At 49.0% G+C, this 25,551-nt stretch overlaps 9 protein-coding genes across 9 annotated transcripts; 5 read left to right on the top strand and 4 right to left on the bottom strand.

The window, feature by feature from the left end:
- The first annotated feature begins 1,894 nt into the window (after window positions 1–1,894).
- Window positions 1,895–3,613, top strand: GGI43DRAFT_359539 (inhibitor of apoptosis-promoting Bax1-domain-containing protein). Its single transcript, XM_083202374.1, has 3 exons — window positions 1,895–2,261; window positions 2,402–2,575; window positions 2,638–3,613. Exons 1-3 carry the CDS (start codon window positions 2,094–2,096, stop codon window positions 3,127–3,129), a joined length of 834 nt encoding a protein of 277 aa, XP_083061243.1. The 5' UTR covers window positions 1,895–2,093; the 3' UTR covers window positions 3,130–3,613.
- GGI43DRAFT_403308 (Septin-domain-containing protein) lies at window positions 3,492–5,979 on the bottom strand. The gene is made up of 7 exons (XM_083205784.1): window positions 5,724–5,979; window positions 5,482–5,557; window positions 5,277–5,393; window positions 5,126–5,213; window positions 4,923–5,060; window positions 4,396–4,863; window positions 3,492–4,343 (listed from the first exon to the last, which is right to left on the bottom strand). Exons 1-7 carry the CDS (start codon window positions 5,733–5,735, stop codon window positions 4,097–4,099), a joined length of 1,146 nt encoding a protein of 381 aa, XP_083061244.1. The 5' UTR covers window positions 5,736–5,979; the 3' UTR covers window positions 3,492–4,096.
- A 1,053-nt stretch (window positions 5,980–7,032) lies between these two features.
- On the top strand, window positions 7,033–8,950 carry GGI43DRAFT_359574 (phosphatidylinositol-3,5-bisphosphate binding protein HSV2). Its single transcript, XM_083202375.1, has 4 exons — window positions 7,033–7,630; window positions 7,713–7,751; window positions 7,813–7,910; window positions 7,978–8,950. The coding sequence occupies exons 1-4, from the start codon at window positions 7,522–7,524 to the stop codon at window positions 8,869–8,871; spliced, it is 1,140 nt and encodes a 379-aa protein (XP_083061245.1). The 5' UTR covers window positions 7,033–7,521; the 3' UTR covers window positions 8,872–8,950.
- A 72-nt stretch (window positions 8,951–9,022) lies between these two features.
- On the bottom strand, window positions 9,023–10,056 carry GGI43DRAFT_383169 (IST3 family RNA-binding protein; the record flags this gene model as incomplete). Its single annotated transcript, XM_083203346.1, has 3 exons — window positions 9,023–9,391; window positions 9,435–9,924; window positions 10,001–10,056. The coding sequence occupies 3 exons, from the start codon at window positions 10,054–10,056 to the stop codon at window positions 9,023–9,025; spliced, it is 915 nt and encodes a 304-aa protein (XP_083061246.1).
- Window positions 10,057–10,218: 162 nt separating this feature from the next.
- On the top strand, window positions 10,219–12,937 carry GGI43DRAFT_403314 (dynein light intermediate chain-domain-containing protein). Its single transcript, XM_083205785.1, has 6 exons — window positions 10,219–10,838; window positions 10,904–11,053; window positions 11,114–11,505; window positions 11,558–11,651; window positions 11,715–12,355; window positions 12,414–12,937. The coding sequence occupies exons 1-6, from the start codon at window positions 10,694–10,696 to the stop codon at window positions 12,546–12,548; spliced, it is 1,557 nt and encodes a 518-aa protein (XP_083061247.1). The 5' UTR covers window positions 10,219–10,693; the 3' UTR covers window positions 12,549–12,937.
- GGI43DRAFT_403317 (thioredoxin domain-containing protein) lies at window positions 12,926–16,188 on the bottom strand. The gene is made up of 4 exons (XM_083205786.1): window positions 15,983–16,188; window positions 15,357–15,764; window positions 13,672–15,288; window positions 12,926–13,586 (listed from the first exon to the last, which is right to left on the bottom strand). Exons 2-4 carry the CDS (start codon window positions 15,613–15,615, stop codon window positions 13,246–13,248), a joined length of 2,217 nt encoding a protein of 738 aa, XP_083061248.1. The 5' UTR covers window positions 15,616–15,764; window positions 15,983–16,188; the 3' UTR covers window positions 12,926–13,245.
- A 1,018-nt stretch (window positions 16,189–17,206) lies between these two features.
- Window positions 17,207–21,302, top strand: GGI43DRAFT_422458 (Arb2 domain-containing protein; the record flags this gene model as incomplete). The annotated part of the gene is made up of 7 exons (XM_083208112.1): window positions 17,207–17,278; window positions 17,370–17,436; window positions 17,580–18,493; window positions 19,790–19,893; window positions 19,952–20,067; window positions 20,155–20,831; window positions 20,892–21,302. 7 exons carry the CDS (start codon window positions 17,207–17,209, stop codon window positions 21,300–21,302), a joined length of 2,361 nt encoding a protein of 786 aa, XP_083061249.1.
- On the bottom strand, window positions 21,233–23,732 carry GGI43DRAFT_359835 (uncharacterized protein). The gene has a single exon (XM_083202377.1). It carries the CDS (start codon window positions 23,222–23,224, stop codon window positions 21,575–21,577), a length of 1,650 nt encoding a protein of 549 aa, XP_083061250.1. The 5' UTR covers window positions 23,225–23,732; the 3' UTR covers window positions 21,233–21,574.
- GGI43DRAFT_359721 (tRNA threonylcarbamoyladenosine dehydratase) lies at window positions 23,098–25,114 on the top strand. Its single transcript, XM_083202376.1, has 2 exons — window positions 23,098–23,683; window positions 23,739–25,114. Exons 1-2 carry the CDS (start codon window positions 23,495–23,497, stop codon window positions 25,077–25,079), a joined length of 1,530 nt encoding a protein of 509 aa, XP_083061251.1. The 5' UTR covers window positions 23,098–23,494; the 3' UTR covers window positions 25,080–25,114.
- Window positions 25,115–25,551: the final 437 nt, after the last annotated feature.

A 25,551-nucleotide genomic window follows, 5' to 3' on the forward strand; every position in this document is an offset into this window, starting at 1 on the left:
CAGAGACTCAGCCTGAACCCTGGCTCTCCAAGTTTTGATGCAGCTCGTTTGCTGTTTCGTCTCAGGCACCCCCGGCTCAAATGACGTTTCTCAAAAGTCCCACTATAACGAACACAAGGCCGTGCTCTTATTGCACACAGCATGCAAGTAACATCACAGCAACGCTAACTCTTAGGCGGTGAGGGGACCAAGTGTGGTGCGTCGGCCGCATGTACTAACACCTACAGGGCACTTTGCGCGACCCGCTAGCGGAATAGGCGCTACAGAGGTGTGCTGAAGCGTTGTTTAGGGCCTCGCTAAGGGCCCCGGCGCCCCTGGGCTCAACAAAAGCGATGCACCCTCAGCGCGTGAAGCCTCGGGCTGATTCGCTCCCTGAATTAACCTCAGCCCTCACGCGGCTGCAATGGTGGGCACCAATGGTGACTTGCCTATTTCTCCTCTTTTGAAACTCCTCAGAGGCCCGTGCGAGTCGAGCTTTTCAGGCGCATCGTACGTGCCTAGGTTGTACGAGTAGGGCAAGTACTGGGTAGTGATGCTCCATAACTCCTCTTCTCCTCCGACGGCAAGTAATATACCTAGTAGTTATTGTGTAAAACTACACACTACCAGATACTATTTACTCTTCAGTGTCGTTTGAAGGAGCTACCTTGTATGTTTCTAGTGGGTACCCTATCCGTATATCTTGTCTTGGAGCACACGAGGACAGAGAGCTGTGCATCCCCACACACGTGGGCCGAGTATAGGCTGTTGAGTTATAAGAAATACAGCGATTCTTCTTTTGCATAGGGATTTGCCTTTGCGTATATTTTCAATAGTTTACTTCTTTGAATTACTCGCGGTTTTCTTGATAATCTTAAGAAACAGAGTTGAATCAGCCAAAGGGCCCTCGTTACAATCTGGTAGTAGTTTCTGTAGCAATAATCTGAGTACTGCTACTATCCCCAAGACTATTGCCTAAGAAAAAACCATCTTTAACATTTAAATAAAACTCATCTTAGTCAAGCAAGATCAAGTGGGGGCGGGGCCTAAAACGTGCGCCCATGGCATGATTAACAACGGAGCTTCTACATATATCTATCCCACTGTCATCTGACCATTTATATCGCATGGATACCCGGAGGGTCTAGAAATGGCTCAAGCCAGTTTCATACAGCCTGCTAATTTGTTTATATCGAGTATGACATCTGCATACAGGCCAATCAAACTGACATAAGCGAGGTCGAGCGGCCATTTTGGGTCTTAGAGAAGAGGAGTCAGCAGCATCTCTAGCTGTATTAAAGATTCTCTCAGCTGATCATTTATATTCTTCATACAAGCAAGCAGCGATCAGAGCCAGACAAAAAAGGCCTCGTACCAGCTGAAAAGAATAATATTCCCTCCTAGCTTACTTGGTATACTCAGAAAAACCCCAATAGTCGATATCTCCACTACCCAATGTAGACTTACCAAAAGGCCTTTCAACTTACTGTACTGCCCATGGCTTACTCATATCCGAGGCTATTACCGTGCACGAGGCGGGGAATAAAGTGCTTGGCGGTAGCACTTGAAAAGCAATCACTCAAGGCCTCCTGTACAGTACATACAGGCGCTACTCCATACATGCCCCATACGGAATTCCATCTTGCATGTCCGCGCGGGCCCAAGACGGAATCTACTCGAAGTGCCTTATTCTATGGGTTGCGTGCCAGCACGTAATTTTATAGCGCTGCAGCCGACACTAACAGGCATCTCGCCAAAAGTGCTAGACAGAGCTTCTACCTATATTGGCTCTTTTTTTCTTTAGGGGACCAAAGCTTCAGAAGCTTAGAGCTCCTCCAGCCAATCCCATCGCAGCGGGCCACCACAATCTCTGCACAGCCACAGCGAATCTCCAGGCACCAGAGCACTACCTCGAAAAAGCCGCCCCCATCAGCCACTCTTTCCTTTCCCCACCTGACCCAGTGATTTCTACATCATCCATTCCGCCACAGCGATCGCCTTTTGTGTCCCTTTGGATCTTCAACGACCACTTCCCTTTCAACCTACGAAAAGCGTTTCCTGAGGAGGAAGAAAAAAAGAGCGAAGAGAGTGCACGCGCGAAAACACCCTCAGCCATGGCGTCCACCGCGAAATACCAGCCCGCCGCTCAGCAGGAGCCCGACGACGACTACACTCACGCACCGCCCGCGTACGGCACCGCAGCTGAGTCGTCGTCGGCGCACGATCCTGGCTTGTTTGCCCAGCCGCGCAGCAGCGATGACAACATTCCCGACGACTTCAAGGTAAGTCGCAAGAAAAGCCCATCTTTCTTCTACAATACTACGCCCTTTGCTTTATCCTATGCCCAACGTTTTCAAACTATCTATTTTACTGCAAGGAAATGTAAAGGGTCCCTTTGCTGACGTCACTTGTTTCTGTCTAGTTTGGAGGCTCTGTCGCTGAAGCCACCGTCGATATTCGCAACCAATTTGTCCGCAAGGTCTACAGCATCCTCACCGTCCAACTCATCGCCACTGCCGCCCTCGGCTCTATCAGCTTCTTCAGCGATGCATACAAGAACTGGATCCAAAGCCACCCGGGCCTTGTCTGGGCATCGGTACGTTCACCCACATCACTACACAACAAAACACTCAAAGCTAACTCGCGATGATTCTATAGCTCTTTGGCGCCATGATCTTCATGGGTCTCACCTACTGGAAGCGCAAGTCCTATCCGACCAACCTACTCTTCCTCTCCCTCTTCACCCTAACCGAAGCCTACTCCATCTCCGTCATCGTCTCGTTCTACAACACTCGAATCGTCCTCAGCGCAACAATCATCACGGCCGGCATCTTCGTCTTCCTCACGGCTTTCGCCAGCCAGTCCAAGTACGACTTCACATCATGGATGCCCTACCTCTTTGGAGCGCTCTGGGGTCTCGTCATCTTCGGCTTCATGGCAATGTTCTTCCCGTACAGCTCTACCGGCGAGCTCATCTACGGTGGACTCGCGGCTCTCATCTTTAGCGGCTATATTCTTGTTGATACCCAGATGATCATGCGCCACCACCATGTCGAAGAGGAGATTGCCGCGGCCATCAGCCTGTACCTCGACATCATCAACTTGTTCCTCGCTATTCTGCGTATTCTCAACAGCCAGTCCAACAACTAAGCGAGTAGCGCAGACGGTGATGACTAGTTGTTAAAACTCTGCTTGTATTTCCTGCAGGAGCTCCAAGATTGTGATTAAGGTTTAAAACGAGCTGTCGAGTGTTTTATCGTGATTTTTCTTTTCCTTGCAAATGTAGGATAATGGGTTAAAGTGAGACAGGAGTGAATCGGACAATTATTGCTTTTTTTTCCCTTCTTTTTTTTTCGGTTCTCTTTTTCATCTCTTCTCTTTTGCTTCTTCTGATTGCCTTCAGTCTTTCTCCATCTCTAGCGCAACGGATTCTCAGCTTAATGAATGGAATAAATAGCTTCTTTCAACTCATCAAACAATTGATTTGACCAAATTTGCCAAAGAAAAACCTATTGAACGTGAAAGTTTTGAATGTATTTGATATCTGCATTAGAAGTCCACTACAGTAGCTAGAAAATAAATAAAAAGGCAGTTAAAAAAACAGGGGTACCATTTAACAACAGATGGCTACTGATGCAGCTTTAAAAAAAATTAGGATACCTTGCGAGGGTGTACAGAAAGAGGCTGGGCAGCGTATGAAGCTCCCAAAAGATGCCGAAGCACACAAATAGCTCTGCTTCGCATATTATTATGCTGAGTAGCCGCATATTCCACCTTTGCCAATTCGAGAGACCCTCCTTCGTCGGGGTATACGTCGTCTTGTTCCAACGGCATTCATCCTCTCCGTATACTCCACCATGAACTCCTCTTCCCTCAGCCCCCGTCCCCAACTCAACCGGTAGGCATTTCTCGAGTTGTCGTAGGTCGCAATAAAATAAATAAATAAAAAGAGAAAATCAAACTCGATTCTGCAGCAGCTGGGGGGGATGCTCTCATCTCTTTGCTCTTCAGTTTGTGTAGGAGAGGTAAAACCCAACGCCGGCAGCGATAAATAGACCAACGTCGCAATTTACTTTTATAATACCGAAGAAAGACCTAATATGTGATTCGAGAGAATCTACTCCTCGGCGACACTGGTTTCCAGCGCTGGGGACGCCTGGGCGGCGGCAGTCTCGCGCTGCATGCGGGCCTCTATCTCGCGAAGCTGCGATTCGCGCGCCAGCAGCTCTTGTCGCTTCTCGTTGATCTCGCGCTGGACCTTGAGCTCGATCTCGCGCAGCTTCTCCTCCTCTCGTCGGAGCTGTTCCTCCTTGAGGCGGACAGACTGGGAGGCCAAGTCCTCGGGGTTCATGGAGCTATCAAGTCTGTTCTCATATTAGTTTGCGATTATGCTGAGCGGACTACAAGTATACTTACCCAGAGGCACCGCCATCCACGCTCTTAGACAGTTTCTCGGTACGGTAGTTCTCATACAAGAAATCGTGGGTGATTTCTTTCAAATCAGCCAGGTGGCTGTGCAGAAGAGCTGATCGAATAGCCAGGAAGTCTGAGTGACGAGGGTTCTCGACTTCAACGACACCCCATGGGTACTGGCGGGCACGGACCTTGCGGCCACCAATCTCGACCACGTCTTCTGAGCCAACAATGGCAAAGGGCATGAGGCCTCTCAGCTCGGCGTTCTCCTCAACGGTATCTTCGTCGTCCTCCTCAATGTCGTAGGGGAAGTTGTAAACGGGGATTCTGTAGTGCTCAATGTCCTCCATGACCAGCTTCTTTGACTCTGCTAGCTCCTGAGGGGTCAGAGTATCTGCTCGGCCAATAACGGGAATAACGTTGACACGGGGCGCAAGACGCTTCATCAATTCGATATCGAGCTCTCGGAGACTTGTGACGGCGACGCGTTAGCGGACAAGTAACTGGGGTAACACAAGGAAGAAGCTTACCCGTGACCGGTAGGGGTGATAAAGTAAAGCATGGCGTGGACACGGTTGTCCCTGAAGCGAGGGTTACGCTTGATACGAGACTCTTCGGCCAAAATATCATCGTATTGTCGCTCGAGGTAGCCGACGATTTCTGAGAAGCTATAATTGATGGTTTAGCGCGCATGCGTCGAGATATGGGTAAAGGATGTTCGGGCGGGGCTAACCTGGCCTCGTTGTCAATCTGGTCGCCAAATCCAGGGGTATCGACAATGGTCAGCGAGATTCGGGTGCCTTCCTCGTCAAGTTCAAGCTCTGGTGAAGCAATTAGCGACATGTCACAAAAAAGCAGAGTATGTGTGGTTCGAAATCACGTACCAACCGTAAGGGGCTTGATCTTGACGCCCTCCTCAATGTGCGCGTTGGAAGCATCGTCGGCTTCCTTATGCTCGAGAACAGACTTGCCGCAGAGCGTGTTGACGAAGGTGGTTCGGCCTAGAGAGGCACAATGTGAGTCTGGAAATTCTCCTTTCAAGCTGCGGGCGGGCGAAGTGTATCGCGAATGGGTAGGGCAGCGACGTACCAGTGCCAGATGCACCACACACCATCAGGCAAAACTGAATGCCCTTCTTGACATTCTTCTTTCGGCGGATAACCTTCTAAAGTGTCAATAGCTATTAGTTTTCTTCGCGTCCTCGTGCCGATAGTCGTGGCGTGGGCCACAGCATCGCCCTGAAGAGCATGTCTTAGGAGCGACGCATGTGTATCCCTATTCTTCGACTGACACGCCAAAAAGATTTGCGGGAAACGGGAGATTGAACGTACGGAGGACATCATGAGAGGCAACTGTAAAGAGGGGGAGGGACCTTAGAACGGTGGGAGAGGATTTGCAGAAGCAACGAGTGTGAAGAGAGAGGAATGGGTCAAGATGAAGCTCTTGATGGGGGAAAAAAGATGGGAAGAATTGGGGCGGTTTGGTGGCGGTGATTAGAGGCCAGGGGAAGTGCTAACTAAAGGGGAAGAAGGCGTTGTATCTGGCGTTTGCGAGTCCAATTTCACGCCTGCAGAGCTGTCGGGTTGGACCTTCAGTTCAGGGGGGCTGCCAGCTAGGCCCAGAAGAGCAGACCGCCCCTACCCACGTCCCTGGCCTGTAGCTCCCTACTACGAACGAAAATAGGTGGTGGTAGCACTAGGCGCCAGGTACAGCTGAGGTACTGCTGCTAGTGCCGCCGCGGCAGCAGCAGTGCTATCTCTCAATAAGATACTGCGAGAGTACCTAGGCTGGAAATCATGCAATCCCAAAACACACTAACAGAGGCAACCTGGGCAGAGAAATAGCAGTGTACGAGGCTCCGGAAATTCATCGGGAAACACAGCGTCGAGACGGACATGTACAGCTGCCAGAAGGGAATTGAATTGATAAGTGAATCTCGCTATTATCTATCCGGTCAACATCATCTCGCCATGTCTCATTTTTTGGAGACGCCCGCTTATTCAATGTCTGGCTGATTGGGCATAAAGTAATACGAGCAAGCGAAGATTATGCTTGGAGATGAAATGCCCAAGTGGCCTTTTATAGGGACCTACCTGTATTAGGCACCTGGCCCTGTTCCCCAGAAAATTACACGCTGCCCTTTGTACTAGACGGTATTGAGCCGCCTCGTATCCCAATGCTACGCAGCAATTACACCAAACAATACGTGGAGCTCTTACTCGTATTACCATCTACACAGAGCATCCAAGACCTCTTATCTGCTTAATTGCGAGTCTCTTTGCGTATCCAGTGATACAACAACTCTCTATATTTATCTACAATTTTTCCAGGAAAATATTTCTACAGATATTCAGTATTGTGCCTAGTCTCTACCCAGATATAGCACTCAGCTACACGAGGTGGTGTACTTCAAAATACTTCAAGATGCATATCGCGACTCAAGATTGAAAGGGGCAGCTGGGCCACTCATTTCTAGCGTGCTGTCCCGCTACAAGACCACGCGCCCAGCGGCTCGCTCCCCCGCGGCAACTCTAAGCATCAAATGCCCGCGGCCTGGGTCGCCTCCGCATCAGCTCTACAATTAGCAGCAGTGCACAGTAGTCATGTACCTGCTTAGTAGCCTAAACTTAGCAGCAACGTTTAACATACAAAATAGTACACACGTATATCACTCTGTAGAATCGCTATAAACTTTGAAAGGCGCATGTGCCCTTCCTCGCAGCATCTTCATCCCTATTATTCTCCATCTCTCCCTTCTCCATCCTCGTGCATCCATGCACTTCTGAGGACCACTGCCGCAGATGCATTCATGCTTTCTTTGCTGACGGCCAGCGTTCAAGCTTGCTAATTCTCTAACGCGGGATAGCTGGCGGGACCCCAGTTACTGTGACCGACCGCCGAGCGCCGCAGAGTCCACCCAAGATTGCCGAGCTACTGGGCATCGCTATCAACAACATCCCTTTGATACCCCATCGCAAACGCCTTTTAGACGAAGCCAGGGAGAAGCTGTTTCTCCATCTAGAGCACGAGTGATACCAGAAGCTATCCTGCTCAAGACTTGGTTGATTTTCTCTTTGTTATTCTCTCTTTTTTTGCTTCTTACTTTCGGGTGAAATCGCTCTCACCGCGATGAATGTACGACCGCCTATAGAGTCGTCCTCTCCCACGGCGGTTCTATCTGTGGCCTTCAACAAAGACTCCAGCTGTTTCTCCGTGGGTTTGGAATCAGGCATATGCGGTAAGATGCCAAACAGAGGACCATTTGATGAAACCCGGACTTTGCAGCCAGCTGACCATGAGAACGCTATCATCACATATAGTCTTTCATACCAAATCATGTCTGCTCAAGGCTTCAAGAGGTTGGTGATAATCATGGCACATACTAGCTGTTTATACACAAGGCAGCTAACATCTGATGAGACTTCAATGCCGGCATCGGCCTTGTACGGATGATGGGAACGACAAATTACCTCGCTCTTGTTGGCGGCGGTAAATCTCCAAAGTTCGCCATGAACAAGGTATTCATTCCTATTAGCCCAGCAGCATTATTGTGATGAACGGGCTGCTGATTCGGCATGCGCTCAGGCCATTATATGGGACGATATGAAAGGCAAAGTTGCGTTGGAAATCTCGGCTCTCAGTGCTATCCGCGGTGTCCAGCTGAGTAGAGACCGCATTGTCGTTGTCCTCCAGAATAGCGTACGTGTCTACTCGTTCGCTAAACCTCCAGAGCTGCTTCACGTATACGAGACCGCCGATAACGTTCTCGGCCTGTGCTGTCTCTCAGATAAGAAGCTTGCCTTCCCAGGCCGCACAACGGGACAGATCCAGCTTGTAGAGCTTGGCACGGGCAATGTTAGCATCATTCCGGCTCACTCATCTGCTCTCAAAGCCATTCAGCTAAGTACAGATGGAGAGTTACTGGCCAGTGCGAGTGAAACTGGGACTCTTATCCGTGTTTACTCAACTAGCAACTGCGCCAGATTAGCGGAACTTCGCAGGGGCATCGATCCTGCGACCATATTCTCTCTTGCTTTCTCGCCGTCTGGATCATTACTGGCCTGCACATCTGATAAATCTACGCTTCACATCTTTGACGTACCCCATCCCCGGCGGCCGAGTGTTCGTCGTAGCCCGCAACCTAGCAGTTCAGGAGCAGACGCAGATGTAGGGAAATGGGGCATTCTCAGTAAAATTCCGCTTATGCCGCGAATGTTTTCTGACGTCTATTCTTTTACTTCCGTGCCCTTCGAGGCCGGTAACGAGTCTATGATTGGCGGCATACCATTTACAGAGGGCACCGTGCTGGGAACCACAAGGCCCCCCAAGGGAGTCATTGGATGGATCAGCGAAGATAGCCTTGCAGTTATTGGCGCAGGTCAAGACGCACGATGGGAAAAATTCACATTAGTCGATGGCGATGACGGAAAGCGGCATTGCGTCCGCGAAGGCTGGAAACGATATCTGGGAAATTCATGAGCAAGGTAGGAGAATATCCAAAGGTAATGAATGATTTGATTCAGATGCAGCGGAGACATGGCGTTTGGGTGGACAACATGAGTTATATTTGAAAGAGACGTAGGAACATTTTGGGTTATTACCCTGTTAGGTACTTTATTCGTAGCTTGGACTAGAAACTAATCTTGACGACGCCGAGGAGATCGGCTTCTATTTCTCCTATGGCCGTCGTCGTCATCTTCTCTCCTTCTCCTGCGTCTTTCCCGGTCATCATCTCGTCTGTCGTCATCTCTTCTATGTGACCTCTTGTCCTCGGGTTTCTTTTCCCGCCGTCTTTGTCGCTCTTGTGAATCTCCCCGAGACGTATCTCTGTGTCGTCTATGGCGCTCTCTCGAGTCATTTCGATGCCTTTCTCGTCTTGATTCACCCTCTGAAGGTCTTTTTTCTCTCTCCGATCCCTCGTCCCTCCGAGATCTCTCATGTCGGCTATCATCTCCTTTCTCTCGTCTTGATCTGTGGTGTCTGTGACTTCTGTGTTTGTCTGATTTCTCCTTTCTGTCAGCTCTCCGCCGAGCTTCTTCCACCTCTTTCTTCTTCTCCTCAATTAAGAAGCCTTTCATAGGGTCGTCATCATCGTGGTCTCGCATTAATAGAGCCAGTTCTCTCTCCTCTGCTAGCATTGGTCTCTGGATTTCCTCTTCGCTCATCTCATCGTCGGATACAGGCTTGCCCTCTCTACGTTGGACATCTTCCCAGCCGATCTTGTATTCATCTTGGTCTTCGTCGTCTCGTGCCTGGTATCGAGCATGGTCTACACGTAATAACCGGCCGCCAATCTCAGCGCCGCCTAGATTGTCTACAGCTAGATCGGTGCTTCTTTGATCTTCGTATTTCAACCAGCCGAAACCCTTAGATTTTCCTGTTTCCTTGTCGCGCACGAGTTTTAAGAATACCGGTTCGCCGAACTGGGAGAATATTGTGATTATGTCGCCTTCGGAAAGTTCATATGGGAGGCCACCGAAATAGACAAAAGCTGTGTCGCGATAATCGACATGCCATGACGCGTCTGGTGAGCTACAATGCAGAATGTCAGCTTTGCGCTTCGCAGTTAAAGATTGGCGGGTCCTTGTTAAAGTACGAGCAGACTTACATTCCATTTTCAATCTCTTTTTTGTTAAGCGCCTGAATTGCGCGTATCTGATTCATGGTGGCTGATTCAATAGGCAAGACTGTTTCAATAAGTATTACAAAAAACGACGTCGTGCTGTATTGTAGTGATTATCGGAGAGGTCATGCAAGGCTGAAATGTAGTGATCTGCAGTGGCTGCTAACTTGCAAGGCTACGAGCTGCCAAATACTACCTGAAGGCCACCGCTATTCGGGCTTTCGTTAGCGCTGTGAGCTGTGCTGTGCCGGGTCATCTCCCGGACCGACACCAGACTCCCCAAGCAGCGACCCTGAACGAAGTGCTTCTGCCGTAGCTCTCGGGAAATATCTCGCCTCTAGGACTTGTGTCGTCCTAATTCTAATATTCAAGTCGGAGCTAGACGAGATACTGAGGAGCATTCTCTCGGCGCAGAGGGTTTCTCCGCCACGTCGCATTACCGTTGGTATCTTCAGCAGCAAGATGCTCCACCAACATCCCTAGATCTCCATCATCCCACCTTAAGACTGCAACGACATCAAGCGCGCGCACTGCCCCTATAATATTTTCGGCTACCAAATCAACGCGTTCATTACGGACGAGTACGCATATGCTTTGACTCGGCGACCTCTTATATTTTTCTCGCGAGCATTTCTGGTTTAGCGAAGCTGCCATCTCCGAGGTGCGGGGGCCGTGACCATGGCGAACAGGATATCAACATATACGATGACATCAAGGGACGGGGATAGTCAGAATGGCGAGCCAAAGAGGAATTTATGGACTTCCATGCTGGAATCAGTTGCCAGCGGCAAGCGATTACCAGAAAAGAACCTTTTAGTCATGGGTATGGAGGCGCCCTTAACACAGACATAGCTCCAGCTTTCAGGTGGTAGCTGACCGTACACTCAGGAGGCACTCCGGAATCGCAGCGAGAGTTCTTGGAGTCTCTGTCAGGATCTGAACCGAAGCGCAACTTTGACCGACAAAAGATTCCGCCGATTGCGAACAACTATGCTTTGGGTTATACGTACTATGATGTTCTTGACGCAGATCAGGATGGTTAGTCCGCCTCAAGCCGCCGAATTGTTGGTATGCCATTGGTGACTGACGGTGTGATAGATACGCTTGCTCGAGTTTCTCTGTATCTCCTTTCCCAGCCGTCGGGCGAATTCGCTTCACTCGTTGCCCCATTGCTCACGCCCGAAACGATACCAAATACTGCGCTGGTAATACTGCTGGATTGGTCGCAACCACATTTGTGGCTTCGTCAAATCTGGACCTGGCTACAAGTGTTCCAAGAGGTCTTGGAACACCTGAGTAGAGACGTGCAGAGTGAAATGGAAGATGTCATGAACGCATGGAAAGAGAGAGGAAGAGGAAGCTCTTCGGTCAATCTGGACGGTACTCCCTCCGCCACCGTCGCAAACGGCGATAGCGATGGCTCACTACCGCTTGGTCCGGGCGAGTGGACTGAACCTCTTGGCCTGCCGTTATGTGTAGTGTGCCAGAACGTAAGTTGGATTACACTACCTCGGTTACGCTCTTCGTGCTAACGAATTACAGTCACAAAAAATTGATTTTCTAGAAAAGAGCAAGGGGTGGAAAGAGCCGGATTTCGACGCAGTGTTACAGAATTTACGAACAGTGTTATTGCGACGTAAGTACTTTTTCTCTCTCCGTCAACTCTCTGTTGTTCTCTCAATATCTAATCATTGCTTAGATGGTGCTTCTCTCATTTATACTTCACAGAGCACGACCTCTCAGCTGCCTATTCTTATTCACTCCACCCTCGGCATTACATCCCTCTTAAAGCGACAGCCCCTGAAACACAATGTGATTGACCGAGATAAGATTGTTGTACCGCCGAACTGGGACTCATGGGGCAAGATTAGAGTTCTTGGCGGCTCATTTGACACAGAAAAGGTCTCTCAATACTGGTCCGAGGATATCAAGCTACCTCTTGGAGCCGCTCCACCAAGCATGGCATTTCCTGATCTCGAAGACGACGATGAGAACGATTCAAGCCAGCCTCCTCAAGTTGAGAGCGCCATTGCTCTCTACGAAGAATGGTGCAGAGATCCGAATGGCGGAGGACTCGCCCTCGTAGAGAGTGCGATGAACGACGGCACGGAAATAGCGATTGAAAGCGAGGATACGCAGGAATTCCTTGAACGGCAACTAAAGATCTTGGACGCATATAAGTCAAAGGCACCCGAGAAGGCTACGGATAGCACTCTTTCCAGCTCTACGAGGAAGCTGGATTTCAACGACGAGAAGACTGTGAATGAGCATATTGGTCCGGTGCAGTTCAATATGGGCGGTATTCAAGTCGATGCTGACGATATGCTGCAACGCCTTAAGGTACGAAATCATATTTCCATCTCTGCATGAATATTTGTCATCTAACGTTCTCGAATAGGACCGCAATGCGCATATCGCAACCGACTCTCCTTCGGCTGAACCAGAAACTCCCAAGGTTAAGGACTTTGACAACGAGCAGCTTCATGATTTCTTTTCGGGATTGATGAACAGGACAGCCGGAGATCGGTCATGACGAGATTCTTCACTTTTTTGCTCCAGTTTGGTTAGTTTTTAACGTTTATCTTCAAGCTTGGCGGGTAAAAAATTATCTTTCTTGTCTTTTTCTGATTAAGCGGCAAGTCTTTTTATTCCACGAGCGAGCATTTGGAGACGAGCACGCATACACGTAACAAAAAGATGGGTGGAGCAATGTCTTTTCTGTATGTAGATTCACTCGAATGATGATGATTTTCTTAGGAGGCGGAAAGTTGGGCTTTGGAAAAAAAAATAATTTGGTCAAAGGGGGGAGGAAGGTTAGGGTATTATTAGGTAGGTAGGTTGGCGTGATGAGGAGAGGCATACATAGGTACACTTTGTAGAATAGATACCCTTGATGAGGAACAAAAAATACTTTTTAAAACACTTTTGTCAGTTTTTGATAACTCAGTAATAAGTAGAGGCGACAAATATGATGTTTGATGAACCAAATAACACGTCTATTTTCACTGTAGTCTCTTGAGTATCAAGAAAGCATGATCCACCGAGACACCTTTTTTCAAACCATTCAATCCCCAAAAAAAAGCCAAAGAGCCAAAGAAAAGGCCAGGGAGAAGAGAAATAATGAACAAATGAAAAACAAAAAAACTCCCCGAGTAAATCTGATTTCCTCTTCCCAGGGTACATCACTCTCAAGAACTAACTCCAAAAAGAAGCTGTGATTTTCAAATCCATTACGCTTTCCGTCTCGTTGACTTGTATCGCACATCCACAGTCCTCTCTTCCAGCCCCAGTCCCAATCTTGCTACGACGACGCCTCCCAGCAATCCTGGGAACAACCACGGGTGCTGCAGCATCTCCGCCTCGAAAGCATTGATCGTCTCTCGAGCGAGTTTGGTGAATTTTTCATCCGCTAGGAGCTCTCCGAGGCGGAACAAGTTTGAGACAGAAACCCCGTTGGTTGAGGGGAGGGAGGTGTCCATGCCGTCTTTGAGGCGGAGGATAGTGTGAGAGGAAGAAAGGGTTGTTGAGTAGAAGGCGCCGGCGGAGTCGTAAAAGAAGGCATTTTGTGATTCTATGGCAAGTGTTAGTATTCTCGCGACTGACTGAAATGACCCTCGCCTCGAGTCGGAAATTAAGGGGAAGTAAATATGACTTACTCTGCAGGTTGTCGGCAAACTCGACGTAGCTTTCCTCGCCGGTAGCGTCAAAAAGATCCAAAAGACCATGGGTCAGATACGCATAATCGTCCGCAAAGCCTTCAGTGTTCCTTCCATCGCTCCATATCCGGTACAAGATCTTGTTCTTCTCGTCCCAAAGATTGTCTTTGATGAACGATACACTCTTTTTGGCTGCGCTGAGGTACTTTTTGCTCTTCTCGGGCTGCAATTTCTGTAGGAAAGCCGCCGTTCGCACCAAAGCTGATACCACCAGACCATTCCATCCAGTGATAATTTTGTCATCCACATCGGGGTGCGGCCGTTCCTTTTCCCTCCTCTTCTTGAGCGCCTCCCGAGCAGTTTCTATATTTCGCTTCACTGCAGCAACGGGCACATTGAACTGCTTGCTCAGCTCCTCTGGTGTTTTTCTAATCCTCAAGATGTTTTGGTTGATGAAGTCGTCGTTCGGGTCGTGGTCTTCGTCCACGTTTCCATCCTCTTGGACGTCCCAATATGCTTCAGCTATGGCGCTGATGTGTTTATCATCAGCGTTGACGACAGAAGCAAACTCACGCCGTGTCCATAGATAGTAAGCTCCCTCTCTCTTTTCGGCATCTCCTTTCTTGGCATACGAATCTGCAGCTTCAGATGAGGCAAAGCCACCGTTGGGAAGGGCAATGGGCGGGGAAGTTAGATACTCGGCGAGCTCGATAACAACGTCATAAAATTCGCTGTCTTCCTTTCCGCCGCTCTTTCTCCATGCCTCTAGATACAGCTGTAGAAGCTCAGCGTTATCAGCAACCAACTTCTCAAAGTTGGGTATGCTCCAATCGGGTGTGACCGAACATCTCGCAAATCCAGTGGCTCCAATATGATCGTGCAACGCCCCATCTCGGATCTTGCGCAAGGTATCTAGAGCCATATCCAGCGCATGCTTGCACTCAGCTTCACCCACGACATCCTGAACAGGGGTAGGGAAGTTGACCAGATTCAAAAGAAAGGCCAACTTGGGTGGCGTCAAGAATTTGGGTGCCAGGCCAAATCCTCCATACACAGGATCAAAGGTTCCAGCAATGTGCGTATAAGCTTCTTCAAGCTGGTCAAGATCCAGCTCGCTGGAGACGTCCGCACTGTCGCTCACCTTGGCCACAGGCTGGTTGGACACTGGCGCAGCCCAGCCAGCGGGAGCTATCTGCTGCTGCTGTGGAGCTGCGATGCTTCGTTTCCCCAGAGTGCCTTCGGCTGCAAATTCACGCAGTTGGCCAATAACCTCGGTTGCCTCTTTACGGCATCTTGCCTGCTGATCCTTCCAGATGTTGCGCACTTTTTTCAAGATGACCAGAAAATCCAAGGGTTCGTCGCCATGGTCTTCTGCAGTTCTCCTAGCTACGCTTGGGCCAGGCCAGTACGTTCCACCGAAAACAGGCTCCAGTTCGGGCGTAAGGAAGAGGTTGAGCGGCCAGCCTCCAGAGTTGCTCACGGCTTGGACGTAGTTCATGTAGATGGTGTCAATATCGGGGCGCACTTCGCGGTCGACGATGATGGGGATGAATGAGTGGTTTAGGACGGCAGCGCAATCGGAGTTCAAAAAGGATTCGAGCGCCATGATGCGAGAGACTGTTTGGGTCAGCGAGATGGATCCTGTGAGGCACGAGAATGAGGTTTCCATCATGTAGAAGACTCACAGTGGCACGCTCTGTATCCAATGTGCAAAAAGATTAGCTTATTCTCTCTCCTCGCTCTTTCAACAGACTCATCGTCCAGCAGCTGCCATGCCACAAGACTATCGCTATAGCCCTTGACAAATGGCGACCTGCCTTCTTTTGCGCGATTCTGGAGAGGCGGTAGTTGAGCATCTATGCTGCTGCCGCTGCTGTCTCCTCTCTCCGACGGTGGGGAAGATTTCATGGCGACGGCAGATGCTGTCAACTCGGAGACAACCATGGTGGCGGTTGGGATTCGTCGTTGGGATTCTTGTTGCGTTACTCTTGCGTAGGTAGGTGATTAACCTGTCAGCTCCCCCGCCAAGCCGTGAATTTGCCTATTTTCCGCAACTCGCCAAAGGTAATTGATGATTTGTCGTGATCGTGTGTCTAGTTGAGAGCATTAGCTATGCGTTGAAGCTCTCGCGCTTGGTTGCGACGCTGCGATAAGTAAAGAATGGCAGCGCAGATAGCGATAGTGGCAGTACCTTGGCAGATAAGGCGCTGGATCTTATCGCGATATAATAGAAACAGGAAAAATGTCTAGAGACTTGGGAGCCTGGGATGGGTGTTGGGCAATGACGGAATAATGCCTACAGGTAGCTTACTGGCTGTAGACATGAGATTATTCTGGGGGCAGCGCTATCAACCCCGCCGAGGGGCTTGATAATGGCGCTACCCTAGACCAAATCAAGAGGCATTTTGGCCTTGCGCTGGACGAATCGTCGGTCGTGAATGCGCCATTTCGGATGCAATGGGCAGAGGGCTTTGGTGTGCTATTCATCGATGGTAGACAGGTAAGAGTGGCTGCCGGTGGCTAGGCAGTTTGGGTTGTATTGTCTTCTGGATGTGGTGTAGCAGCTTATGGTTACATTTTGAGAAGCATTGTTTCACGCATGTGTCAACGGCTGCATGTAGGCTATTCCCATTGTAAGTGCTTGTTCAACCAACCATTACTACCAACACGAACAAGATATATGTAGCTCAAAAGATTTATTTTCTCTCCTCTTTTTCCTTATTTACTGTAAATTTGCAATAGACGTGGATTATCATCTTGGAGCCACTTGGATTACTGATTCAAGGTGCATGGCAAATTTGTATTGCTTCAAAGCATAGAACAAGATTTCAAACCTACAGTCATGATAAGCAAGATACCATCTCATTTTATGCCCGCCAACTTTGACTCACGATTAAGGTTCAAATAGTGACTTAGTAGCCACGCCATTTTACCACGGCTGTCCGCAAACGGCACCATACCATTTATTATTTGGTGTCTCGCGGTGGCTCTAACAAAAAGATAGATGTCAGCGGCGGTGCAACCCCATTACATCATCGCCAGATGACCATGCTAGGAACTGAGAAAGCATACCACTGCAGGGCTTGACTGTCGTGTTTGCAGCTGCTACAAAGTACATAAGTAACAAATTGCGGAATAGGCACGCTGTAAATTGTAAATCCAAGGACATTTCAGGGAGATAAACAATGGACCAATTAACACAGGATTCTGCACACACCAAGACATTTGTATACTGATTTGAACCCGTCTCAATGCCCTGCTCATCAAGCTGCAGCCAAGCGACGCGGTACCTACAGCGTGCCTTGTAATGGCGGACGGCGCTAATGCAGCCCGTTAACTTCGGCACGCTCAGCCGCTAAGCTGTAACTCTGCTCATGCAGGCATCTGCCCAGCACTACTGCTAGCATGTCACTAGAGGTCCAGGACTCCTGGCAGCTTCTGAAAGCTTCATTCTTAACCTTTCCCATCTCCATCGCCATCTCCATCGCCATCTCTACTCCTTTGCAATCTTCCGTCTGAGGCGCCACGCAGCTTCATGGAAGAGCCGCAATACACAGTCTTCATCAGGGTGCCCATCCCCCGTCGGGGCTTTGTCGATCCAGCGCCGGTATGTGTCTCGTACTAACGGCCTAGTACCACATGCAGCAGTGACAACACAACGCCAGAGCTGCTAACACGCCTTGTCTTTGTCTACATAGGTTAGCTGGGACGTTGCCAAAGATGAGGCTCTATGGAAGATCCTCTCCGGACACAAGGAAATTGATTGTATGATGCAACCCTTGGCAGTGATGGCCCAGAGGACGAAAGCATGTTCAAGCTGCTAACAGCGTACAGGGAATCTAGTGTATGCTACCCATCAAGGCCATGTCGATCTGTTCTCCTGAGCTGCCCACTAACTATGGCCAGAGCCGACCGATTCGAAGTCCCCGTCGATTTTTTAGTGCAGCAAGTAGCCTATCTCAACGAACGACATCAATCACATTTTCGCGCCCAAGTGAGAAAAGCGACCGCCGCGGTCAAGGGCTCTGCTACCCAGTCACCTATACCAGGATCCGATTTAGCTGGTCCAGGCCATCTGAGGACGCCGTCAGCTTTGTCTATACGTCGCGATGTGTCTGGGCTGCGCAATGAGAGCGGCACATTCGCATCCAATGCGCCGGTTCGCCCGACCATGTCGCGCAACACCTCGGCGACTACGACGGTTATGAGGGATGGCGGAGGCGCATCTCCTAGAACGAGCAACAAGCCCAGCCTCCGAGCAGCCGAGCAAGCTGGGCGAACACGGTTATCATCATTGCCAATGGAATCGCCGGTCCCAAGGTCTCCAAGGTCTCCAAGAACACCCGAACCACCTGGTGCTGAAGTCGACAGGGCGAATTCGCCTGGCCCAGCCGATAATAGTTCAAGTTCTTCGTCTGACGATGATTCAATGCCAGTTCAGTCTCGCATCATCCGTCGGCCACCGCGATTTCAACAGCAGGAATCATACCCTCCTGGCTATCAACCCGACGAGGACGAGGAATCAGAACCTGCGTTTCAGCCGTATAATGCGCCATCTGCCGATACATCGTCGCCTGACCTGGCATCTACGTTGAAATTGAAAGACAGTCGGAATAAGTCGAGGCGAAATCAAAAGGCAGTTGCGAAATCGCCCTATCATTCGCAAACCTCTGACTCGTCAGCTAGTTCACCCGCCATGGTGCTGCGACCACCGAAGACGCGAGATGTCCATAGTGCAGGCCCCGTGTCGCCTCGTCATACCGCAGAGCCGGGCAGCAGCGACCATAGCATCAGTAGCAGCTTTAGCGATTTAGATGGTATGGTTCTTCACATATATTTGAGCGTTTCTACTCGTCTTATATTCTTTTGGCTAATGCCTGTCATTACAGATGCGTCTGTCACGCGATCCGCCATGGAAGAAGCGTATGCTAGTATGGATCGCGGCAACGGAAGTCGCTTTAGCATCAGCCTTCCATTTCGGAACCGCTGAATATTTGGTCAAGTTAGTATACTTTGACGTTGTTTATGCCTAATTATATTTATGACGAATGGGAACCGACCTTTGCTTCTTTTGGGTGTTTATCTTGCGAGTGTTTATGATGAAAGGACTCTTTGGCGCCAATGGTTGGAGTTGGATATTTAGCAACATTCTATGGTTTTATACTAACAGATACACTGTCCATCTGCAAAGAGAGCAGCTGGCCCCTAGAACAGAGAGTTTAATGTCCAGCTCTAGATATTAATAGTGTTGAGCTGTGACTGATTTATATTATAAGAAATACATGATAAGATTGCAACACATCTTGAGTTCATCATTGAAGACGCCGTGAAGAATCTGCCATCTGACATGGTGAACATCTTATTCACTTTATATAGGCAACTATTTATAGAGATATTTCACCACCCGCTCATGCGTGGAGGTGCGCCATAACATAGTTATCGAGAGTGCTTAGTCTGTCTACAGTTGTTTATATATAATTGCTAATAGCTGCAGGCTTGTGGGAGAGCAGTATCTGTATTTTCGTCGGCATTGATGAAATATTGTATACTTTAGCTTCTCTATGGATATGTCTCTGTAAAACTATGCTAGATATGATCTGCCTAGAGAAGCAGGCGATTGTTTCTCTATTCCGTCTCCCGGATCCGAGAGCTTTATTGTTGTAGAACCTAATGGTTGTTAATTTGGCTCTAGCAAAACAACACTAAGCTTCCTAGCAGGATGATAGCAAAAATAAACATTTATTACTGAATTTTCACAAGCTTGAATGATCTCAAAGTCACTGTGCTTACGCGTGTTGCCAATATCAATGTTGCGGCCAAAGCTCCATCACCAAGCCAACAAGTGTAACTCTGTTTGCGGGTGCTTGCAGCTGGTACACGGCTTTGCGCATCAAACTCTTATTTTTGGCTGTCAATATCTGCTTAATCCAGAGAACAAAGAGCTATTTCAAAAGATAACAAGGAGTTCCCTTCTCTCTAGGCCCTTAGTCTGCGCCTGGCACTCTCACCGCTTGCATCATGGATGGTGGCTCTGGACTTCTAGATTTGGTTTTTCTACCTATCTCTTAAAAAAAAAAAGCACTTTGTTCAATTCAATTCTCTACTTAGTTAACCATAGTCTAGCAGAAAAGAGGTCTTCTTCGTCAACACCATCATGTTTCGTCGCCTTTGGTCTGGCCTCCCACCGGATGCCTCTTTTCCTTCGGATCTCAAAGGACTCGGGTTTGTCTTTTCACCCTCTTTCTTTCATTTTCCATTTCTAATACAGTGGCTTGAACAGATACTTTGTCAACGACCAAGATGAAATCCGCTCCATCGAAAACCCGGACAACTACTTCAAATTCTTTCTTGATCGCAACCCGCGCATTTGCGCTCGCCAGCGGTTCGAGTTTAACCGTAAGTACAACTAATGTTATGCATAGCATATCTAGTAGTATTAATTATTCAATGAATTATGATGCGGCTAACCTATATCAATCTCAGATGCCATGGAATCCATCATCCACGAGCGCCTCGAAGACGAAGGACTACAAAAGCTCCGCCTACCTTTGGGTGCATCAGTTACGGAGCCTCACATGTCTATTTTTGTCACTCCAAACTTGAAATCTAAGTCTCGAATTGTCGTAATATTTGGTGAACCCACCCAAGAACTCGGAGTCCTGGCAGGTCGCGTGGCCAATGGACAAGGAGGCATCAATGAAGGGAGCGTCATCCCGGTCGTTCGAGCTGTCAAATCGCAGAAAGCGTCCAACAGCGATGACACATCCCCAGGCATCTTATTGGCAAACATGGGTCAAACGTGTTGGTGGCCCGAGGGACAGCGAGCCATCACTGTAACGGCCAACAACGCCGTGCCGCTGCCTAGTCTGGTGCATAGAGGAACACAACATGTACCCGCTCTTCACGATATTCCAGGCAACAAGAGTCCAGAGCAGCATGTGAAGTACATTTTCAACGAAGTCATTGGCTCCATGGCCAGTGATAAGGCAACCGTGAATATCATAGCTATTGGGGAAAGTTGCGAGATAGTGGAGCGCTTGTTGGACGGTGAGGAAGCCTGGAATATCTGGGGCAAGCGGATCAGCACGCTCGTCCTCCTTGGTCCGGTCTATGACTCAGAGGGCTTGAAGAATGAAAAGTTCAAGGATTTTATGGCAAAGGTAAGACGATAGTATCCCTACTTACGGAAGGCAACACTCGGCTAATAAAGGGTCCTTAAGCGAGCTCGTGCTTATGGACTTTCTCATGAGCCCGTGAACACCCCTCTAGCGCCTCCTGAAGGCAACTTGGAGCTTTGTATCCCCTCTCTAGGCCTCCCATGCCTCTCCTCTTCCGAACCAATGTATACGGAAACAATTTTAGTCCGAGCTCGATCTCACATCCTCTCGTATCTCCAAGAGGTATCTCTTAACCCCGAGTATGAGAATCCACTTATTGTGCCGGCTGATTGTCCTCGACCTCCCATGACCGAGCAAAGTTGGGAGGAGTTGCCAGAAGGAGATAAACCTATCATATCCAAGACAGATCCCACTGCCTTAAAAGACGAGATTAAGCAGATTAGGCGCTGGAAGAAGTTTGATGAGACTGGCAAGGCACCAGACACCGACTCGGAGTCGGAACAAGAGATCTAAGCCCGGCTTAAGATATAGGAGCGTTGTCTTCATTTGCCAGACACTCTATCTGGGACGTTGATGGCCCTAGATTCTCTTTCTCATTGGCAGGTAGATGATTTCGTATAGACTCACTGATTTAGGCACTTTAGATGCTACCACAAAGAAAAAACTTTGGCCTTCTCCATTAGCTGTTACTAATACTACATGAGATTTTGCATTGTGTTTTTAAATAATTCTGACAACGCATGATTTAATACATCAAAGGGATAAACTTGGCGGATTGTACGCATTCAAACCTTGAAATAAGACACAATACCGGGCTTTGGCGCCTGAACATCCTCCAACAATTCTCGTGTTCGCTTAACGCGGTCTTGAATAACTGCCTCCTCCGCTTCCCAGCGGCCTTCCGTATCTCGTGACGGTCCACTCCAGAAGGAGAACACGGATGACTGGGATCCTGTCGCCTTCTTTTCTTTCTCTTCTTTGGCCAATCTTGATACCATGACGGACCAGTTGTCCAGTCCAGTAGATAGGCAGTTTCTGCACGTTGATTTCGTATCACGGGCCTCGTTGTTTATTTTTGGATTCCGAAGCTGTTCCTCTGCTAGATCGACCCCATCTCTCGTCCAAGCTAGGCCCTCGTCGCGCGAGCCTGTTGCGTAGAGGATTTCGCCAATGTATAGATTCAGAGCGGCTTCTTGACAGCGTTCTAGGGTGCTTCTCCAGGGGGGAAGTGTTCCGTCAGGTGGGGGTGGGGGATAATCTGGCGGGGCGAAGAAGTTCAATATCTGTTGATAGATGGGCTCGCGCTTGGCTTTGGATAAGGGTGTGCGGGGTGGGTCGTCGGAGAGTGAGCGGCGGGCTTTGAGGATGGAAAGATACATTGGTAGGGCAGAGGAGAGGTCTCCTTTGCGGGCCTTGTGGTTGGCCATGGCTGTAAGTGCGCTGAAGACGTTCATCGAGGGTGGTGCGGCGCGATCCTTTAGGATTAAGGTTTTGGAGTCGTATGGCAGTTTCTTTGGGTCTACGTCGGCGGTTGCCTCGGCTAGTGCTAACTTGTAGAGAGACTCAGCACCTTGGAGATTGCTCTTGAACTCCATGAAGCTTGCATATTCCAGGCACGCTTCCACCTTTTGGCGGGAATTCAGACCTTTGGTCGCGAGGATCTTGGTATACCAATTGTCAGCAGACGGGTAAGCGAGCTCGCAATCCTCTTCACGAGGAGCTGACGGGTTGCCTGGTGGGATTGGAGTTGGATGAGGATTGGACGGGCCAATGACGAATTCGGGAGGGGTCACAAGATTCCGCGTGATATCTCGTTGCCAACCGTCGACATGTTCTGCGGCTTTGGCGGCCAGCATGATGGCTTCGAAGTAGCCTCTCCTCCATTCCTCCGACTTCTCTGAGATGTCGCAGGCAACAAACTCGCCAGGCACCTCCAGCGATGGATCGACGATATCCGATAGTTTCACGACGTCCTGTCCTCCCGTCTTTGGATCTTCTAGCCGGATGACCACTCCCCGTGACAGCTCCAAAGCTCTAGCCCAATTGACCTCTCCATTCTTTGGATCTTTGAAATTGTTCGCATCGCGCAGAAATTTCCTCGTCAGGTAGTGCCATTCATGCGGCGTAGGGAAATCTCGTTCCACGACCTCTTCGTTGACGGCGAACAGAATCGTCAAGACGCACACCACCACTCCCCACAATGTGAGAGTGTATCGCACCACGAGCTTCGCCTCGTGCTTCCACCACCGCCGCCGCTCGGAAGTATAGCACCGTACAGAGTTGGGGCTCGCTCTAGGAATGAAGAGAAAAGGCAAAATCGGTCGTGATCGGGTGGATGTGGTGAGGCGGGACTGGTTGGCAAAACTTCTCAGGCATCGTGATCTGGATCCTGCCTGGTGGAATACAATCTTCCGGGTTATCAGTCTTGGGGCCATGGCGGCGCAGGCCTAGAAGCCGGAGTCCGGCTGGTGTAAGCCAAATCAAATAGGTGGGTTGATGCCTTTTTCTGGATGCGACTGAGGATGCGATTGAAGATGCGATCATCGACCTGGGTAGGTACCTATCTAGATAAGAGATAATATGCAAATATCCAGTTTTGGTGGGGTGGTCTAGTCTTATCCGCTTATCGGAAGAAAGTTCAGTTCAATTGTACAATCTTGAGTAACTTATACGCTATTTCTGGGAATGAGATGATGTGACAAAAGATGTCTTCGTTTTTATCAGACACATTTTCTAATCCTCGGGTGCAGCTGCTTGCCACAGCTGCTGCATCCGGTGTTACTGTTGCGGGATTGATTCTAGGTTTTCAGGCCTTGGAGCGAGAAGAGAGATTGTCTCAGCTGAAAAACTCAATACCAAAGCTCTCAAACAACGAGAGTAGCCGGTCTAGAAGAGTAAATTGGCCCCTGGAGTTTATAGTTTCGGTTCTACATTCTGACATGTCTTCAGCTGAATAGTGTCGGGACTTCATCATCGGAAACTGCTGGACTGGACCCCGAAGATGCTCGCAATATCGCTCTGGCAAAACGTGCACAGGCTGGAGACTTTGATGAAGAGCTGATCTTGGAGCAGCTCGCCCGTAACCAAGTTTTCCTCACGCCCGAAGGCTTAAAAAAGCTGCGTGATTCATTTGTCATAGTTGTAGGTTGTGGAGGAGTTGGTTCCCATGCGGCTGCAACTTTGGCACGATCAGGAGTTTCCAATATTCGACTCATTGACTTTGATCAAGTCACTCTAAGCTCATTAAATCGACATGCTGTTGCAACTCTAGCGGATGTTGGCACCCCTAAAGTACAATGCCTCTATCGACGACTTATTGCCATCGCTCCTTGGATCAAGTTCGATCTCAAGCAGGAGAAGTTTGATGAATCAGTGGCTGAGGCGATGTTGGCACCATGGGAAGGCCGTAAGCCGGACTTCATTATTGATGCTATTGACAACATTGACACTAAGGTTGCTCTTTTGAAATACTGCTACGAGAAGGATTTGCCTGTCATTAGCTGTATGGGAGCAGGCTGCAAAGGAGATCCGACAAAGATAGTTATCGGCGATATTGGAACAAGCAAAGACGACGGACTATCACGAGCTACGAGACGACGGCTAAAGCTCCTGGGAGTTACCAGTGGTATCCCTGTGGTCTATAGTACGGAGCAATCCGGAGAGGGAAAAGCTGAGCTTTTGCCCCTTCCCGAAGAAGAATTCCAGAAAGGGTCCGTTGGAGATCTTGGAGTCATGGCCAACTTTAGAGTGAGGATTCTTCCTGTACTCGGAACCATGCCCGCCATCTTTGGATTAACTGCTGCCAACCATGTTATTTTGAGAATAACTGGATATCCTGTTACATATGTTCCGGGCAAGGCTCGCGAACGAATGTATGAAGGCATTCTTACCTATGTTCAAGGATCGGAGGAGAAACTGGGCCGCATGTTCGTTCCTGGATTGACTGGTTTGAAGAACCCATTGACTTTGGGCGACGTCGCCTTCATGACTGAGGAGCTATATAGTGGTCGCAGTATTCTCAGCGGTATCCCTACGAAACTGGTTCTTATTAGATGGAAGAAGCCGGTGACCTCCAGTGTGTCTATAATTGGAGAAGGCAACGACCAACAAAAGTGCTCCACGATTCGACTCCAGGATTTAGTGTGTATGACGAAAGAAGAGGCAACTAGGCACGAGAAGGAAATCTTCAAGGCAGACAAAGCCTTGGAGGAACTTTACGATGATGAAACCATAAAGAGAGTTGAGGCGAAGATGCAAGAGGCTGAAAAGTACGAATGGTGGCGCCAATAAGGGAACACCATCGTGATCATAATGACCGTCAAACCACCGAACATCTCCATGTGATGTGCGACATAGCACTCAATGAAACAACACAACTATTCGTTTTGACTCAAGCCTGTGTGCCTCTATAAGGCAACAGAGCACATAAGGAATATGGTTGGTTACATTCCTACGCGTCAATACCACCTGTACAAGTATCAACTTCTGGCCCCCAATGTGATGTGATGCTCTTGCCGAACGGAAGCACCCGGCATACATAGCCGCCCGATTACCAGGGGCTTATTGGCCGCCATCAAATATGTTGTTTATAAGCGGCTCATTGCTTACACATGTACATATACCAACGTGTACAATTATTTTCGTGTATATGAGGCGGCTAGTGGCCAGCTGATGAAATAGGGTCTACGATAGCGGTATTACGATAGGATGAAAGCTATTAGGGATATCTATGCAGCACTGTGCTTCCTACGTCTAAAATTGA

The sequence above is a fragment of the Trichoderma evansii genome, assembly GCF_050947405.1.
Source record: "Trichoderma evansii strain SZMC 28006 chromosome Unknown GGI43scaffold_8, whole genome shotgun sequence".
NCBI classification, from domain to species: domain Eukaryota; kingdom Fungi; phylum Ascomycota; class Sordariomycetes; order Hypocreales; family Hypocreaceae; genus Trichoderma; species Trichoderma evansii.